Source organism: Lontra canadensis, unplaced genomic scaffold, assembly GCF_010015895.1.
Source record: "Lontra canadensis isolate GAN:19392208 unplaced genomic scaffold, GSC_riverotter_1.0 scaffold88, whole genome shotgun sequence".
In the NCBI taxonomy this organism is placed as follows: domain Eukaryota; kingdom Metazoa; phylum Chordata; class Mammalia; order Carnivora; family Mustelidae; genus Lontra; species Lontra canadensis.
This window is the reverse complement of record NW_022631082.1, coordinates 746,863-762,113: the sequence shown is the minus strand read 5'-3', so window position 1 is coordinate 762,113 and position 15,251 is coordinate 746,863. Positions and strand designations below refer to the sequence as shown.

The 15,251-nt window shown below is 60.0% G+C and overlaps 1 protein-coding gene across 1 annotated transcript; it reads left to right on the top strand.

Annotated features, from left to right (window-relative positions):
• Positions 1–2,637: 2,637 nt before the first annotated feature.
• DAPK3 (death associated protein kinase 3) lies at positions 2,638–14,220 on the top strand. The gene is made up of 9 exons (XM_032883568.1): positions 2,638–2,736; positions 3,629–3,768; positions 8,416–8,776; positions 8,928–9,057; positions 9,314–9,362; positions 10,194–10,220; positions 12,407–12,559; positions 13,257–13,302; positions 13,661–14,220. The coding sequence occupies exons 2-9, from the start codon at positions 3,707–3,709 to the stop codon at positions 14,195–14,197; spliced, it is 1,365 nt and encodes a 454-aa protein (XP_032739459.1). The 5' UTR covers positions 2,638–2,736; positions 3,629–3,706; the 3' UTR covers positions 14,198–14,220.
• Positions 14,221–15,251: the final 1,031 nt, after the last annotated feature.

Below are 15,251 nucleotides of genomic sequence, written 5' to 3'. Positions count from 1 at the left end.
AGGTCATGACCTGAGCTGAAGGCAGGCACTTAACCAATGGAGCCACCCAGGCGCCCTATGCGTTAACATCTTTATGAAGAAAAGTACAACAAAAATTAGAATAGTAGGCTTTTCGTAAATCTCCGAAATGTCCGTCTTAATCTGAGACAGCCAGATTCACGAACCTGCTGTGTTATTTATGGTGATAATGTGGTTTTGGTTGGAGTCAATGGAGACAAGCCAGCTTCATTCATTCCCGTGTGTGGACAAGCGAAGCGCTTTAAAAATTGTTACCGGGTAATTGTGGCTTTTTTTTTTTAAATCTTTTTTTTTAAATTTTATTTTCAACATAACAGTATTCATTGTTTTTGTACCACACCCAGTGCTCCATGCAATCTGTGCCCTCTCTAATACCCACCACCTGGTTCCCCCAACCTCCCACCCCCGCACCTCTTCAAACCCTTCAGATTGTTTTTCGGAGTCCAGTCTCTCATTGTTCACCTCCCCTTCCAATTTCCCCCAACTCCCTTCTCCTAACTCCCCATGTCCTCCATGCTTAATTGTGGCTTTTTGATAGAACATCAAAACTCGACAAGTAATTTTTTTAAAAGATTTTATTTATTTATTTGACAGAGATCACAAGTAGGCAGAGAGGCAGGCAGAGAGAGAGGAGGAAGCGGGCTCCCTGCTGGGCAGAGAGCCCGATGCGGGGCTCGATCCCAGGACCCTGGGATCATGACCTGAGCTGAAGGCAGAGGCTTTAACCCACTGAGCCACCCAGGTACCCCGACAAGTAATTTTTTTTAAAGAATCATTATAATGTGGGATCTGAGACCATATTAATGAATTTTTTATTACTATTAAACTCCCTTGGCCTCTCTTGCACTTTGAAGGCATCCTTTTTGTAACCTGCATTGGTCCCTTGGAAATACTGGTATATCAAGTTTGGTGCTCTTTCAGATGGTGACACATCTCATTAAAAAAAACATCGAATACTCCCATTGGTTAACAATTTCAACAAGGAAGTGAAGTATTTGAATTTTTTTTCCCCTTAAAAGCTAAAATTTACCATTGGCAACAAATCCTGTCAATTGTTTTCCTTGAAGTGACAGATTGGATTTGTTTCTGAGAAAATGCCATATACCCAAGTCTAATGTTAGTTTGTCAGGTTTCCCCCCTGCCCCTCCAAGAAAAACGATTTTCCAACTCACTAAGTGTGGGCTATGTACAAGTGACTTTTTCCAAAAAATGCCATATGGGAAGGGGAGGGAAAAGTATTCAGCAGATCCTACCTGGAACCAGGTGACCAAGGTCAGTGTGAACGGCAATGTCATGTTCATAGTCTGGACCTGTGATATGGTATCTTGAGAAGGGCTTTGGCCTTCCTCCCTAAAACCCATCACCCCAGTCTATGGAGGAAAAAAAGAGACAACCAGTTGAGAGACATTATACAAAATACTTGACCAGTCCTCCTTGACACTGTCAAAGTCATCAAAAAAGGAAAGTCTGCGAAACAACCCAAAGGACCACAAGGACAAAATAGATGGGATTCTGGATGGAATTGTGGGGCAGGAAAAGGATGTTGGGGAGAACAAATCTGAATGAAGAATGGACTTGGTTGTGCTGGTGCATTACTGTGGGTTCGTTAGTTGTGACAAGTTTTCCATACTGACGTCAGACGGGATGATGCCATCTAATGTAAGATGTACTTAATTCCTAGTGCAACGGCTCCTGGAGGAGGGGCCTGAAGCAAGAACGGAGGAAGGCGATCTCCAGGCTGAAGGGACAGCTCGTGCAAACACCTGGGTGGGAGTGCAATGTTCCGAAGTCAGAAGGCAGGCAGGTGAGCTCGGGGGAATGGCGAGAGGTCAGGGTAGGTGGCGAAAGTCAAGCCAGGTCTGCCGTCCGGTGGTATCTGCAGTGGTTCAGTACTGGCTTTGGGTTCGTGGCTTCCTGGGAATGAACCTGAGCTGCGCCATCAACTGGCTGTGTGGCTTCGGGTGGGCTGCTTAACCTCTCTGGGTCTCAGCGTCCCCATCTGCAGAACCGCAGGAATGGTAACAGCTCCCCTGCGACGGCGGGCTGGTCCATACTGACCAGCCGTTTGAGCCGGTGTCCCGAGACGAAACGAGTCGGAAGAATCAAGCCCGCGTGGCAACACCTGACCTCACCTGCATTTTTACTGATGCACTGGGAATGGGGGTAACATTTTAGAGGGGGATACTGCAGTTCAGGGACTAAACTTGTCCCGGCTCCACCGCAGGGAGCGGCCATAGCTCGTGCTCAGGGAAGGCAGGAAGAGGGACGCTGCAGTTTGGCACCGCGCCCCGCGGCCCCAGGACCCGGGCGGGCGGAGAGCCTCGGCTCCGTCCAGGGGCCGGAAGTCGGTCTTCCGACTTCCTAAGTGTCGTCCTAAGTGACGTCCGTTCCAACCAATCGGCGGCATGAAGGCGAGCCTGCCGGCCAGTGGCGACACATCATCCGGATTCGGAGGCCCGGACGCCAGCGGGCTGGGCCTGGAGAAGGCCGGGGGCGGGGCGTCGCGAGCGGCGGGGGCGCAGACCAATGGGGGCTGGGCCCGCCTTCAGGGGGCGTGCCCTTGCTGACGCGATGACGCCGACGCAGGTCGGCGCGGCCGGGCGGCAGAGGCGGCGGGGTTGGAGAGGGCGGCGGTGGCCAGCGCGGCAGAGGGCCGGCGGCGGCACGGGGCCGCGGACGGTGCGAAGCGGGCTGGACACTTGGCCGACGGCGGGCGGGGTAGGCAGAGGCGGCGATCCGGGGGCGCGGGGGGACGCTCGGAGACCCCTGGGACGAGTCGTCAGGAGAAGGGGCTGGGTCGGGGCTTGCGAGGGGCGTGGCGGCCTTGGGGACGCTCGAACCCGGACTCTGGGGCTTGGGGGTCCCTGGAGGGGCCTGTAGGGGGGCCATCGGGGTGCACCCCGGAGCTTGACCGAAGTCGGGGAGAGGGCAATGGAGGAGATTCTGAGATGCGGCCCTTTGCGGGTGGGGGAGACGGGGTGCGGGCCTCTGCAGGGGTGCCATCGAGGAGCGGGGAAGCGGCTAGTGTTGCCGGACGGCGGAGGTCAGGGGGAGGCGGCCGTGGGTAGGGGGCTGGCCGGCGCTTGGAAGCCATTGTTCAGCTCCCGGAGGAATTCAGCGCAGCGCTGAGGAAGGTGTTAAGAGATGTGCGGAGGTCCGGGGCTTGTGGGGGTAATGGGTGAGGACAGGAGGCGTTCAGGTCGCCGGTGGGCAGGGAGGTGGGGGTGTGGGTGCAACGACTTAGCAAGTTGGACCGGCCTGAGGGAGCCCGGGGATTTGGGGGTGTGCAGAGCGGGTGGGGGGGGTGTGTGACTTGCAGGAATGTGGGTGGGGAGAGTCAGAGAAGGGCTGGGGCAGTGTGTGGGGAGTCAGAGGTGTGGGCCTGGGACAGTTTCGGGGCCAAGCCGGCACAGTGGGGCTGGCAGTGACCTTTCAGGTGGTGTGATTTCCAGGGGAGATAACAGGAACAGACCGGCCCGCCGCATGCATGTGCCCTTTATGAGGAGCTGGAACTTCGTCTGGGGGCAGGGTGGGGGTGGGGAGGTCGCGCCATGCAGCTTAGAGTAGTAGCTGATGTCTCACTTCTTCCCTACTTCCCTTTCTCCTCCAGGGTCACAGCGAGGGGACGCCCTGAGGTCCTGTCTCCAGCCTTGAGCGAGGGAAGGCCTCAGAAGGCAGATTGCCCACCATGTCCACGTTCAGGCAGGAAGACGTGGAGGACTACTATGAGATGGGGGAGGAGCTGGGCAGGTGAGTGGGACTGGCCACCGGGGCTCCGGGGGTGGGAGAGGGGCACTGTGGGGTTTCCCGAGAGGGTCCCCGCCCGTCCTTCATCCTCCTCTCCGGGAGGGAAGGAGTCAGTGGCATGTGCTGGCCCAAGGAGTGTAGGCATTGGGGTCAGGTGGCCCTGTCCCTGCATTGTGACTCTGACCTTCTCTGTGTGTTTCCTTTGGGGAAGAGTCGAATTGAGTGCTCGGAGCACCTGCCAGAGTTACTGCCCTGTGGCGTGAGCGCCGTGGTGGCGGCAGTGTCTGTTGGTCTGTCCTTCCGTGCAATCCTCTCTCAGGGGAGGCGATGGATTTTCGCGCACGTTTGTAGGAGAAGCCTCCTGTCCCGGCCCACGTCCCTGCCAACAGTTTAGCATTCTTGTGGGAAAGAGCGGAGGTTTCCCGTTCCAGCCCGGCAGCTGATTTCCTGTCTGGCGGGGCCTCGAGTGTCCCCCCAAGAACAGGCTCTCAGATTAGCTGGGCGCCATCCTTCCCCTCCCGCCCCCCCCCAGCCTCAGACCTTATTTGGTTGAGTTCAGAGCTACCAGCCCCATGATGTCACCAAAATGGAATGTAAGTAACTGAGTCGTGCCTCACGCCTGGGCTGAGAAAGTGTTTCAGGCTCATTTGGGATTCTGAAGTCCCTCCTTCAGGAATTTCCTTCATAGAGTGGTAGAGAACGTACCCCCCCTTCTCCCCAACCTCCCTCCCCCAACCTCGTGTTTTATTCTTGGAAGTGCGTTAGGTCCTCCCGCTGAGGGTGGCTTGGCCAGAGTCAGCCAAGTGTCCCCTGTATGTTCTCCTTCATCCCCCGATCCCACCGTTAGGAATTGATTCCGCGGGAATGTGTACATGGTCAGACTCGGTGACCTGAGAGCGGGGGTGCTGTAATCACTGTAAGGACTGTACGGGAAGCCTCGTCAGTGGTCCTCCCAGCCCCGCTGCCTCTCTGCAGTACCACGCAGTCATCCCAACGAGCCAGGCAGCAGCCCGTATAATGTTCGCCGCCTTGGAAGTAGCTGGGTCCATTTTAATAATTAATATGTTTAATTTAACCCAGTGGATTGGACAGTTACCACCTTGCTTGTAATCATAACAAAAATCACAGGTGGAAAAATTTACCGCCTTTTCTGGATAGGAAGCTTCTTTAACCTGGTTGTGATACACATGCCCAGCACGTCTCGGTTCGGACTGGCGTGCGGGCCACGGCGTGGCCGGTGGCTGTCATCTTGGACGGCACGGCTCCATCTGACGACCCTCAGCGCTCTGGGAGATCTGAGGACACTGCTCGCCGGCCGCAGTTTGCATGAGTTAGAGAGGTCACATGTTCCTTTGTTCCGACTTCATCTTTCCGTAACTTGCGTTCACCTGCGAAGGGATCTGCAAGGCAGGTGCGCTGGCCCTCAGTCTTACAGAGAAGCAGAGGCCGAGAGGAGGGAAGCAGCTTGCCCCATGACCGCATGGGATTCCGGCCTTGACACCAAGCCCTGCTGGCCGCGAAGCCGGGTGTGCTGGGACCCAGAGGTGCAGGATTCTTTCTTTTGGTTCAGCTTCGCACGTATGGTGTTGGGGAATGTCAGTCTGTGGGTCGGCAAGGGTGGGCTTTGCTCTGACTTCTGCTTCATGGAGTGGCATGTGCCTCTGTGTGGACTTGGGCTGCCACAGCTGAGTACTGTGGGCGGGGGCGGGGGGGTAGAGGTGGGGGGGGGGAGGCGGCTTTGAACAGCACAAGTGCTTGCTCTCCCCGGCCTAGAGGCAGGAGGTCCAAGCTCAAGGTGTCGGCGGGGCTGACTTCTCCTGAGGTGCCTGTCCTTGGCGTGCAGCTGATGACCGTCTTCTCCCCGTAGCCTTACAAGGCTGTCTGTCTGCGTCTGTGTGTCCTTCTCTGCTCTTCTGAGGACACGGGTCAGATTGGATCCGGCCCATGCCTGTGAGCTCACTTGGACGGAATCACCTCCTAAAGGCCCTGTCTCCGGATAGACCCGCTCTGAGGAGCTGGGGTTTGACTTCGGCACGGATTTGGGGGGGACCCAGTTCGGCCTGTAATGGCATCTTTTTGCCTGTTCCTGTGAGCCCTGCCTCACTCCTCTTTGTCTGTTAGTTCAGCTTGGAATCAAGCGGGGAAAACCAGTCCTTACATTTGAAAACGAGGCCCCACGTCAGCACTCAGCCCAGCACCGTTGGTGCGAGGTGAACGTTCGGAATTCTCTGTCATTCCCATTGGGGATTTGTTGTGGGACCGGACGTGGGCCTGGAAGAAGGAGCTTGGCTGGTGCAGGCAGAAGAGAGGGGAAGGCGTTTCGGGTGGGGGAGAGTTCATGGAGACTGGAGGGGGCAGGAGCGTAACGTGTCCGGGGGACTGTTGTGGCCGGTTCAGGAGGCAGGGGGGCTGGACCTGACCAGGGACGCTGCTGTTCTGGGCGGACCTGTGCGCTTGGCTTTTGGGTTAGCGTTTGAGTCTCCTGTCACTGCTGTCCCTGATCACCACAGTTCAGCGGCCTAGAGGGATGTGAATTACGTGAAAGGTCTGGGAGCCCGCAGTCTAAAACAGACCTGTAGGGCTGCTTCCCCAGGGCCCCAGGGAGCGCCCCTCCATCCTTCCCGCCAGCAGCGGAGGGTCTGCCCGTCTCTGGGACCCCCACCCTTTGCCTCCCTCTCGTGACGACCTTGTGAGGATGCTGGGGCCCCTGGGAACCCAGGGTCACCCCCACTCCGAGGCTTGACTTTATCCAGCTACAAGGGCCCTTTTACCTGGAGCGGAGGTCTGTGGACAGGTTCTGGGTTCCCCAACAGGCATCTTGGAGGTACTTCGCTGAGCCCATGCTGTTAGTGATGATTTGGCGCCTCCCACCTGCCCAGCTTGAATGTGCCCTGTCTTCCGACCGAGCGTGGGTAGAGCACATCTCCGTGGGCACCTGGGTCCGTCCACTTAGCAGCAAACCCCGCTAGGTCCCTTTGCCAACCGCCTGCCCGTCTCTGCCCTTCCTCTGCGCCCTCCCCCTCGTTTCCCCAAGATGTCACATGTCTCTTCTCTGGACCCCCGGTGGCACCTTGAGGTCTCCGTCAGGAGCATGTGCCTTGTCTTACACTTGGTCCCCGAGGAGTCAGCAGATTGCTGCCTATGGGCAAATCCGGCCCCAGCCCAGTGTGGGCCTGTCTGCCTCTGAACCTCGAATGGCTTTTTATTTTTTTAAAAGGTTGTAAAAACACACAAAAATTATGACAGAAACCACATGGCCCATAAGGCTAAAAATATTTACTGTCTGGCCTTTTTCAGCCAGCTCTTGAGTTAGAGTCAGTTAATACAACTAAGTTCCTGGACAGCAGAGTAACTTGGACATTGGACAGCTCCCTAGAGCGCAGTAAATAGGATTTCTCTTCAATAACTGGCGTCTTGAGCTCTCGTCCACGTGCTGCACGGTTCACCCATTTACAGCCTGCAAGTCAGTGATCTTGAGTGTGTGTACGAGGTTTTGCTCTTGTCACCCAGAATAATTCCAGAACATTCCATCACCCAAAAGCAGTCCCATCCCCATTAGCTGTCACCTCCCCTCCCCCAGTCCCCGGCTCCTACGAGCCCCTTCCCATCCCTGGAGGAGCCTGGTCTGGGCGTGTCACCCACGTGGACTCACACCCTGCATGGCCATCTGTGTCTGGTTCCCTCCCTGAGCGTCGTGGGCTTGGGGTCCGTCCCCGGGGCAGCGCGTGGAGGCCTCGCTCCTGTCTGTGGCTGAGGGACGCTCCTGCACACGGGGGACACGTTGTATTTGTCTGTCGGTGGCTGTCTGGCTGTTTCCCCCTTGAGGCTGCTGGGGATCGTGCTGACTGAGGATTTTCGTAGAAGCTTCCCTGTGGATTTCTGTTGCCATTTCTCTTGTGTGGACACTGGAAGGACCTGCCGAGGTACGCGGAAACGGTGTCTGAGCTTCTGTTTCCAGGGGCGCGGGCTCTGGCCCCGTCAGTTCGAAAACGTGTGTTGCTCTTACGTGGCCAGTTGCATGAGAAGCCCCTTTGAAGTTAGCGACTTTTAAATTTTTTTCTTAGGCTTTTATTTTATTTATTTTTAAAGATTTTTATTTATTTATTTGACAGAGATCACAAGTAGGCAGAGAGGCAGGCAGAGCGAGAGGAGGAAGCAGGCTCCCCGCTGAGCAGAGCGCCCGATGGCGGGGCTCGATCCCAGGACCCTGGGATCATGACCTGAGCCGAAGGCAGAGGCTTTAACCCACTGAGCCACCCAGGCGCCCCTCTTAGGTTTTTAAATATGATGAAATAGACTGTGGAAAACTGAATCCGTGTAGAATTACGCCCCACCCCTCAGCCCCCTCCTCCGACGCAGATGGTGAGTGGGGTGCCTCGCCCTCGGGCCCCGGCCCGCCGCACACGAGCAACACCTCCTGTCAGCTGCGGGCTGCGTGGGGTCCCACCAGCCCCGGGAGGAACTCGGTTCCCGTCCGTGAACGCGCGGCCGCTTCCCTGCTCTCGGCCAGGCAGAGCTGCCAGGGCTGCTTTGGACCCACCCAGCGGCTCACCTGCCGCCTGACCTCCCGGGGGTGGGGTGGGTGCTGGGAGGTGCTGTCCCTGAAGCCCCGCCCCCTGCCAAGCCCCGCTCGCCGCTCTGTCCCCGCAGCGGCCAGTTTGCCATCGTGCGGAAGTGCCGGCAGAAGGGCACCGGCAAGGAGTACGCGGCCAAGTTCATCAAGAAGCGTCGCCTGTCGTCCAGCCGGCGGGGGGTCAGCCGGGAGGAGATCGAGCGGGAGGTCAACATCCTGCGGGAGATCCGGCACCCCAACATCATCACGCTGCACGACATCTTCGAGAACAAGACGGACGTGGTGCTCATCCTGGAGCTGGTCTCGGGCGGGGAGCTCTTCGACTTCCTGGCCGAGAAGGAGTCGCTGACGGAGGACGAGGCCACGCAGTTCCTCAAGCAGATCCTGGACGGCGTCCACTACCTGCACTCCAAGCGCATCGCCCACTTCGACCTCAAGGTGGGCGTGCCCCATCGGGGTGGAGGGTCTGGGGAGCCGGTCCGGCCCTTTCGAGCGCGGGCCGGTGGCCTCTGGGGGGTCCCGGGGGCGATCCGGGGCTGTTCCGGGGACGCTGGGCCAGCAGAGCCACCGAGTCCCACTTCGCCCACAGCCAGAAAACATCATGCTGCTGGACAAGAACGTGCCCAACCCACGGATCAAGCTCATCGACTTCGGCATCGCCCACAAGATTGAGGCGGGGAATGAGTTCAAGAACATCTTCGGCACCCCCGAGTTCGTGGGTGCGGCTCTGCGCGGCGCCTTGGGCGGGGTTTGTGGGGTGTTTGAGGTTCCCAGGCCCCTGGGTGTCTGGCCCACACGCCCCGGTGTCCTCTCTTGAGTCCTGGTGTCCCGCAGGTGGCGGCCAGGCCTTCCTGCCCTGGAGCCACCCTGCCCCTCCCCCCAAGCGGGCTGTGCCTCTCCCCGTGACTGTGTCCCCCTCGCTGCCTCCCATGTGCCAGCGTCTGACCCTGCCCCTCCGTCTCCCTGTCCCTGCAGCTCCGGAGATTGTCAACTATGAGCCCCTGGGTCTGGAGGCAGACATGTGGTGAGTGGCGGGGGGTGGTGGGGCCAGGCTGCCTGGCATGTAGCCCCATTACTCCTTAGGGAGTCCCCTGGCCATCGTGGGAGCTGCCAGGACGTAGCTGCGGGCTGGGATGTGGTCCATCCGCCTGGTTGGGTGCTGTTGGGTGTGGGCAGGACCCATCATTGCCTTAGAGCAGGGACCCACCAGCTAGAGCCGCTTCGTGAGCTCGGAATGGCATTCTGGTTTTCAGGTGGTCTGTGTTTCTTAAAGATTTTATTTATTATTTGACAGAGGGGGAGGGAGGGAGAAAGGGACAGCACAAGCAGGGGGAGCAGCAGAGGGAGAAGCAGGCTCCCCGCTGAGCAGGGAGCCCGATGCAGGCCTCTATCCCAGGACCCTGCGATCACAACCTGACGAAGGCAGACATTTAACTGAGACCCCCGGGCGCCCCTTTTAAGGTGTTGTTAACACAGACAAGTAACAGAGACTGGGACCCACAAAGCAAGAAACAGTCGCCTTCCCACCCTTTGTAGGAAGGGTTCGCCAGCCTCCCTTCGAGTGCAGTGGGCATCAGAGCCCCTCAGCGGCCCCAGCCCCACCCCTGTCTGGTTGGAGCTTCGATAGGTGGGTGTGGCCTGTCCAGGGCAAGTGCCCCATCCCGAGACCCCCGGAGCCAAGGCAGGGAGGCCCTTAGCGGAGGCCGTACAGGCCCTGGAAGGAGAGCAGGCCATGGCCTCTGGGTTCCCCCCACCCCGGGCTCCAGATCCCCGGCCAGTTAGAGATTCGGGAATTGGGGTGCTCCCCACCCCACACCGTGGAGCTGACCGTTCTTTCCTTGTGCATCCCCTCCAGGAGCATCGGCGTCATCACCTACATCCTGTGAGTGCCTGCTTGGTGCCTCCTGTGTGTGCTGGGCCTGCTGGGTCAGGACGTCTTCTGGGCAGGGACAGGGACCAGGAGCTCTGACCCTCTGCAGTGCTCCGTGAACTTGGTGGCTGGGTGGGTGGGAGGATGGGTGGGAGGTTGGGCGGGAGGATAGGCGGGAGGTTGGGCGGGAGGATGAGTGGGAGGATGGATGAATTTGTGGAGGAGGGAAAGATGGTTCCTGTCTCGGGCTCCTGGAGCGCCCTGCCCTGTGCGGTGGGGGTTTCTCTGGCCTCATTCCCTGGGGCGCCACGATTGGACTGTTCCTCACCCCTGTTCCGGCGTCAGACAGGCCCCCACTGCTATTTTTTTTTTTTTTAAGAATTTATTTATTTATTTGACAGAGATCACAAGTAGGCAGAGAGGCAGGCAGAGAGAGAGAGAGGAGGAAGCAGGCTCCCCGCTGAGCAGAGAGCCCGATGTGGGGCTCGATCCCAGGACCCTGGGATCATGACCTGAGCTGAAAGCAGAGGCTTTAACCCACTGAGCCACCCAGGCGCCCCTCCCCACTGCTTTTTCTTCCCTTGTCAAGGTCAGGTGGCGCGGCGATGCACCCTGAAGGTTTCTTGAGCTGGGTTTTTAAATAGTTTCCGGTTAGTTTTTGTCTTTAAAGATCGGAATTAAGTTTAGACTCAGGGAGGAGCTGCAAAGACTGTGCAGCGTTTCTGTGCCCCTCACCAGCTTCCCCTGACTTTCGCGCCTTAGAGAGTGTTTGTCAACACCAAGAGATGCGTCCAGGACACCACCAGCAGGCAGAGTCCCAGAGTTGTCCCGCTCTTGTCTCTTTGTGGTCCAGGACCCCGCGCAGGACCGAGGCGCCCGTCTTCGCTCGGTTCTGGTCCCGTCTGCCTAGAGGTGGCTCAGGGCTTGTCCCACTTCCGCTGCCAGCCACAGGCTGGGTGTCCGCACAGAGGCCCCCGTGACCCCCCTCGGCCCGGAGAGCTGCTGGAGCGGCCCTCAGAACTCAGGACCGCTTACTGGTACCTCTTGGTTACGAAGGCCGCAGATAGGGTCAGACGGCCTGATGAGGCGCATAGGGCGAGGTCTGGGGGGCTCCGAGCGCAGCAGCTTCTGTCTCCGTGGACCTGGGGGTGCACTCTCTTCTCCACACGCGGAGGCGTTCCCCGCCTGGAAACTCAGAGCCTTTTCATTGAGGGATTACAGGAGGTTCTGTGGTGTAGGCCCAAGTGATTGAATTGTCGGTGATGAGCTCAGTCTCCAGCCCCTCTGCCTGCCCCAGAGGTCAGGCGTGGGGCGGGTGGATCCACCCTGCTAGCCCCAGGGCTGCTTCTCGCCACCGGCCCCAGCCCGGGGCATCTGCGCCCTTTTAAAAGGTTGAAAGGGGCTCGTGATGGACAGCGAAGGGCTCTTCTCACCTTAGCACCATGCTTAGAAACCGAGGCTAGAGACCAGATACCCTCACAGACGCTACCGCTTTCTGAGTTTTTAGCGTTTAAGAAAGTACAAGGCCGGGGCGCCTGGGTGGCTCAGTGGGTTAAAGCCTCTGCCTTCGGCTCAGATCATGATCCCAGGGTCCTGGGATTGAGCCCCACATCGGGCTCTCTGCTCAGCAGGAAGCCTGCTTCCTCCTCTTTTTCTGCCAGCCTCTCTGCCTACTTGTGATCTCTGTCTCTCAAATAAATAAATATAAAAAACCTCTAAAAAAAAAAAAAAGAAAGAAAACACGAGGCCTGTGGGAGCTCCATGTCCGAGGACGGGGGTGAGAACCAGAAGTGTACTCCCCACTCTGTGTCATGGCCCTGCCAGCGCAGCAGCTCCGAATGGCACATGATGTCCTTGTGTCCTGCTGGGGACGTGCACCCTGCCCGGGGGCTGGCGTGGTGTCGGCCTGGACACCCTCCTGGGAAGTTGCTGGCTCTCCTGGAATCGCTAAACGTTTGGCCCAGATGCTGCCAGCTTCGTTAGAGACTTTGGTCCCCTCTTCTGTGCCCATCAGTGTCTGGGTGTGACGTCCTCGTCGTGCTTTCCGGTGGGAGGCTGGGGGCTGGTTGGGGCAGGTTCCGAGGGGATGCAGGTGTGTCGGGGAGCCCAGGGCACAGCATCCGCTTGCCTCTGCGTCTGGCCCCCGAGGTGGCAGGGAGCAAGCGCCGGGGATGCTGAGCCCTGTGTCCACCTTCCAGTCTGAGCGGCGCCTCCCCATTCCTGGGTGAGACGAAGCAGGAGACCCTGACCAACATCTCGGCCGTGAACTACGACTTCGACGAGGAATACTTCAGCAACACCAGCGAGCTGGCCAAGGACTTCATCCGCCGGCTGCTCGTCAAAGACCCCAAGTAGGAACGCCAGGCGGGGGTGGGGGGAGCTGGCAGGAAAGGCCAGCTGGTCCCCTGAGAGCATGTCTCTCCGTGCTGTCCCCTCTGTGTAACTGGGAGTTGGGGACGGCACAGACGGTTAGCCAGGCTCCCGATGTGTCTTTCAGAGCTGTTCATTCCTTGCTGACGTTTAAGATAGTTTTCGTGTGACATTCCAGATTTCTGGGTACTTCTCCCAGGGAAATCTAAAACATGGGGTGTCACGGAGCTCTCGTTCATGGTGAGGGGCTCGCGTTGTCCCCCAGCGCGGGCGCTCATTCCTGGCATCTGCCTGGTCCCTCCTGTGGGCGCCTGAGTTGGCGAGACCCAGCGTTCGGTCTCACCGCCGTTCGCAAAACCCCTCAGAAAGCACGGGAGACCCCAGGGCCTGCACCCCCGCTGGCCTCTTGGGCTCCTTGCTGGCTGAGCAGAGCAGACACGCTGGAGGGCATAGGTCGTTTCAAGGGCATTTTGGGGACTTGCCCCCAGGCTGAAGGGGAGTCCCGGGGGAGGGGGTCCGTGTGTAGGGAGTCATCTGAGGTGGGGATGGAAAACAGCAATTCGGAGGAGAATCTGGAAAACCCCTTCCCTGTTCCTGTCTCCCCATCAGCCTCGTGGGAGGGTAGGGCACATGGCCTGCGTGGCACTAACCAGGGCATGGGGCGGGGGGCTCTTCCAGGAGAAGAATGACCATCGCCCAGAGCCTGGAGCATTCTTGGATCAAGGTGAGGTGGCTGGGGCAGCTCCCACTCAAGGACAGTGTGTGTGACAAGGTCTCTGTCCCGGGAGGGTCCCCAGAGCGCGTGGCCTGGGTGGTAGCAGGTGTGCACCGTGTGCCGTGGTGGTATTGGAGCCCCCCCCCCCCAGGAGGCCCGGGCTGGCTCTTTACCCCCTCTGCACACAGCTGGGCTCCCTCCCACAGAAACTTCCAGAATGGGCAGGAGTGGCGCCTCCTGAAAAGGGCCAGAGGGTCCGGCTCTGGCGTGACCACTGAGCTCTGCCGTCCTAGCGGGAGGCTGGGGGACCGTCGGAGGCCGCCCGGCCCGGAGGCCCCACTCCAGGTGCCTGTCTCTGTCCCTGCAGGCGATCCGGCGGCGGAACGTGCGGCGTGAGGACAGCGGCCGGAAGCCCGAGCGGCGGCGCCTGAAGACGGCTCGGCTCAAGGAGTACACCATCAAGTCGCACTCCAGCATGCCCCCCAACAACACCTACGTCAACTTCGAGCGCTTCTCCAAGGTGCTGGAGGAGGTGGCGGCGGCCGAGGAGGGCCTGCGGGGGCTGGAGCACAGCCGGCGCCTCTGCCACGAGGACGTCGAGGCGCTGACGGCCATCTACGAGGAGAAGGAGGCCTGGTACCGGGAGGAGAACGAGAGCATCGGCCAGGACCTGCGGCGGCTGCGGCAGGAGCTGCACAAGACCGAGGCGCTGCAGCGGCAGGCCCAGGAGGAGGCCAAGGGCGCCCTGCTGGGGGCCAGCGGGCTCAAGCGCCGCTTCAGCCGCCTCGAGAACCGCTACGAGGCCCTGGCGAAGCAGGTGGCCTCCGAGATGCGCTTCGTGCAGGATCTGGTGCGGGCCATGGAGCAGGAGAAGCTGCAGGGCGTGGAGTGCAGCCTCCGCTAGGGCGGCGGGGCGGGGCGGGGGCAGCTGGTTGCGCTGGGCTGGGACGCGCTCCGGGGGGGCCGGGAACCCGAGGCCACTCGGCTCCTCTGTCCCAAGGCTCTGGCTTCTTGAGCAGCTTCTGGGGCGGCATCACCCGGGGAACTCTGGGCTCTGCGAGCGCCTGGCCGGTGGGAGGCGGCCTCCATGGGCCCGGCCTGTGCCGGGCGCTTTGCCGACGGCCTGGGGCTTGGACTGGCCTCACTTGGCTCTGCCGGACACCAGGCGGGAGGCCGCTCCCCCGGGGGCTGCGGGGGTGGCGGGTTCCGGCCCTGCTGTCCACATCCCCTGTCCTCACTGTGCCCCCTCGGCCCTGAGCTGGCACCAGGGCCTGCGGAGGGGCCACTGAGGGTGTCTGTGGCCGGGCACCAAGCCCTGGTGCAGAAGCCCACGGAGCCCCGGGCACAGGGTGAGGCGCTGCGCAGCCCCACGCTCCTTTCTGAAGCGCCCACAGCTACATGCACGCGGATGACGCGCCCCGCGCCCGTCTGGCTCCCATCCCTGTTCCAGTGCTGCCTTTTGGACTGTCAGGGCTCACAGTAGCCCGCGTGGAGTCGTCGTCCCCAGGACACTCTGTGAAGGCTCAGTATCCCCTGAGCGCCCAGCCAGCCCCGCTGCCCCGCACGTGGAGAAAGCCCAGCGGCCCTGGAGCCCTGAGGGGCTGAGTTGCGGCAGCGGGCGGTGCTACCGTCCGCCACTAGGTGCCGCCCTCGAGCAGGGTCGAGCCCCCAGGGAAGGGCCTGAGTTCAGGCTTCACCACATTGCATGTCTGGGCGGCCGTCAGGTTAAGCAAGGGACTGGTGCAACCCCTCTAGACTGAGAGGCGTTCTCCAGACGGGCCGTCCTGGGCTGAGAGCAGGGAGGGACCAGGCAGGGGGACCGGCCAGGACTGGAAGACCAGCTGTGGGGTCTGGCGGAGCTGTCCTGACTGTGCCTCGGCCTGGCCCCGGGGCTGGGCTGGGAGCCACCATCCCTGCTCCGTGAGCTCTGCTGTACCCTCCTGCATGTGTCTGCTGCG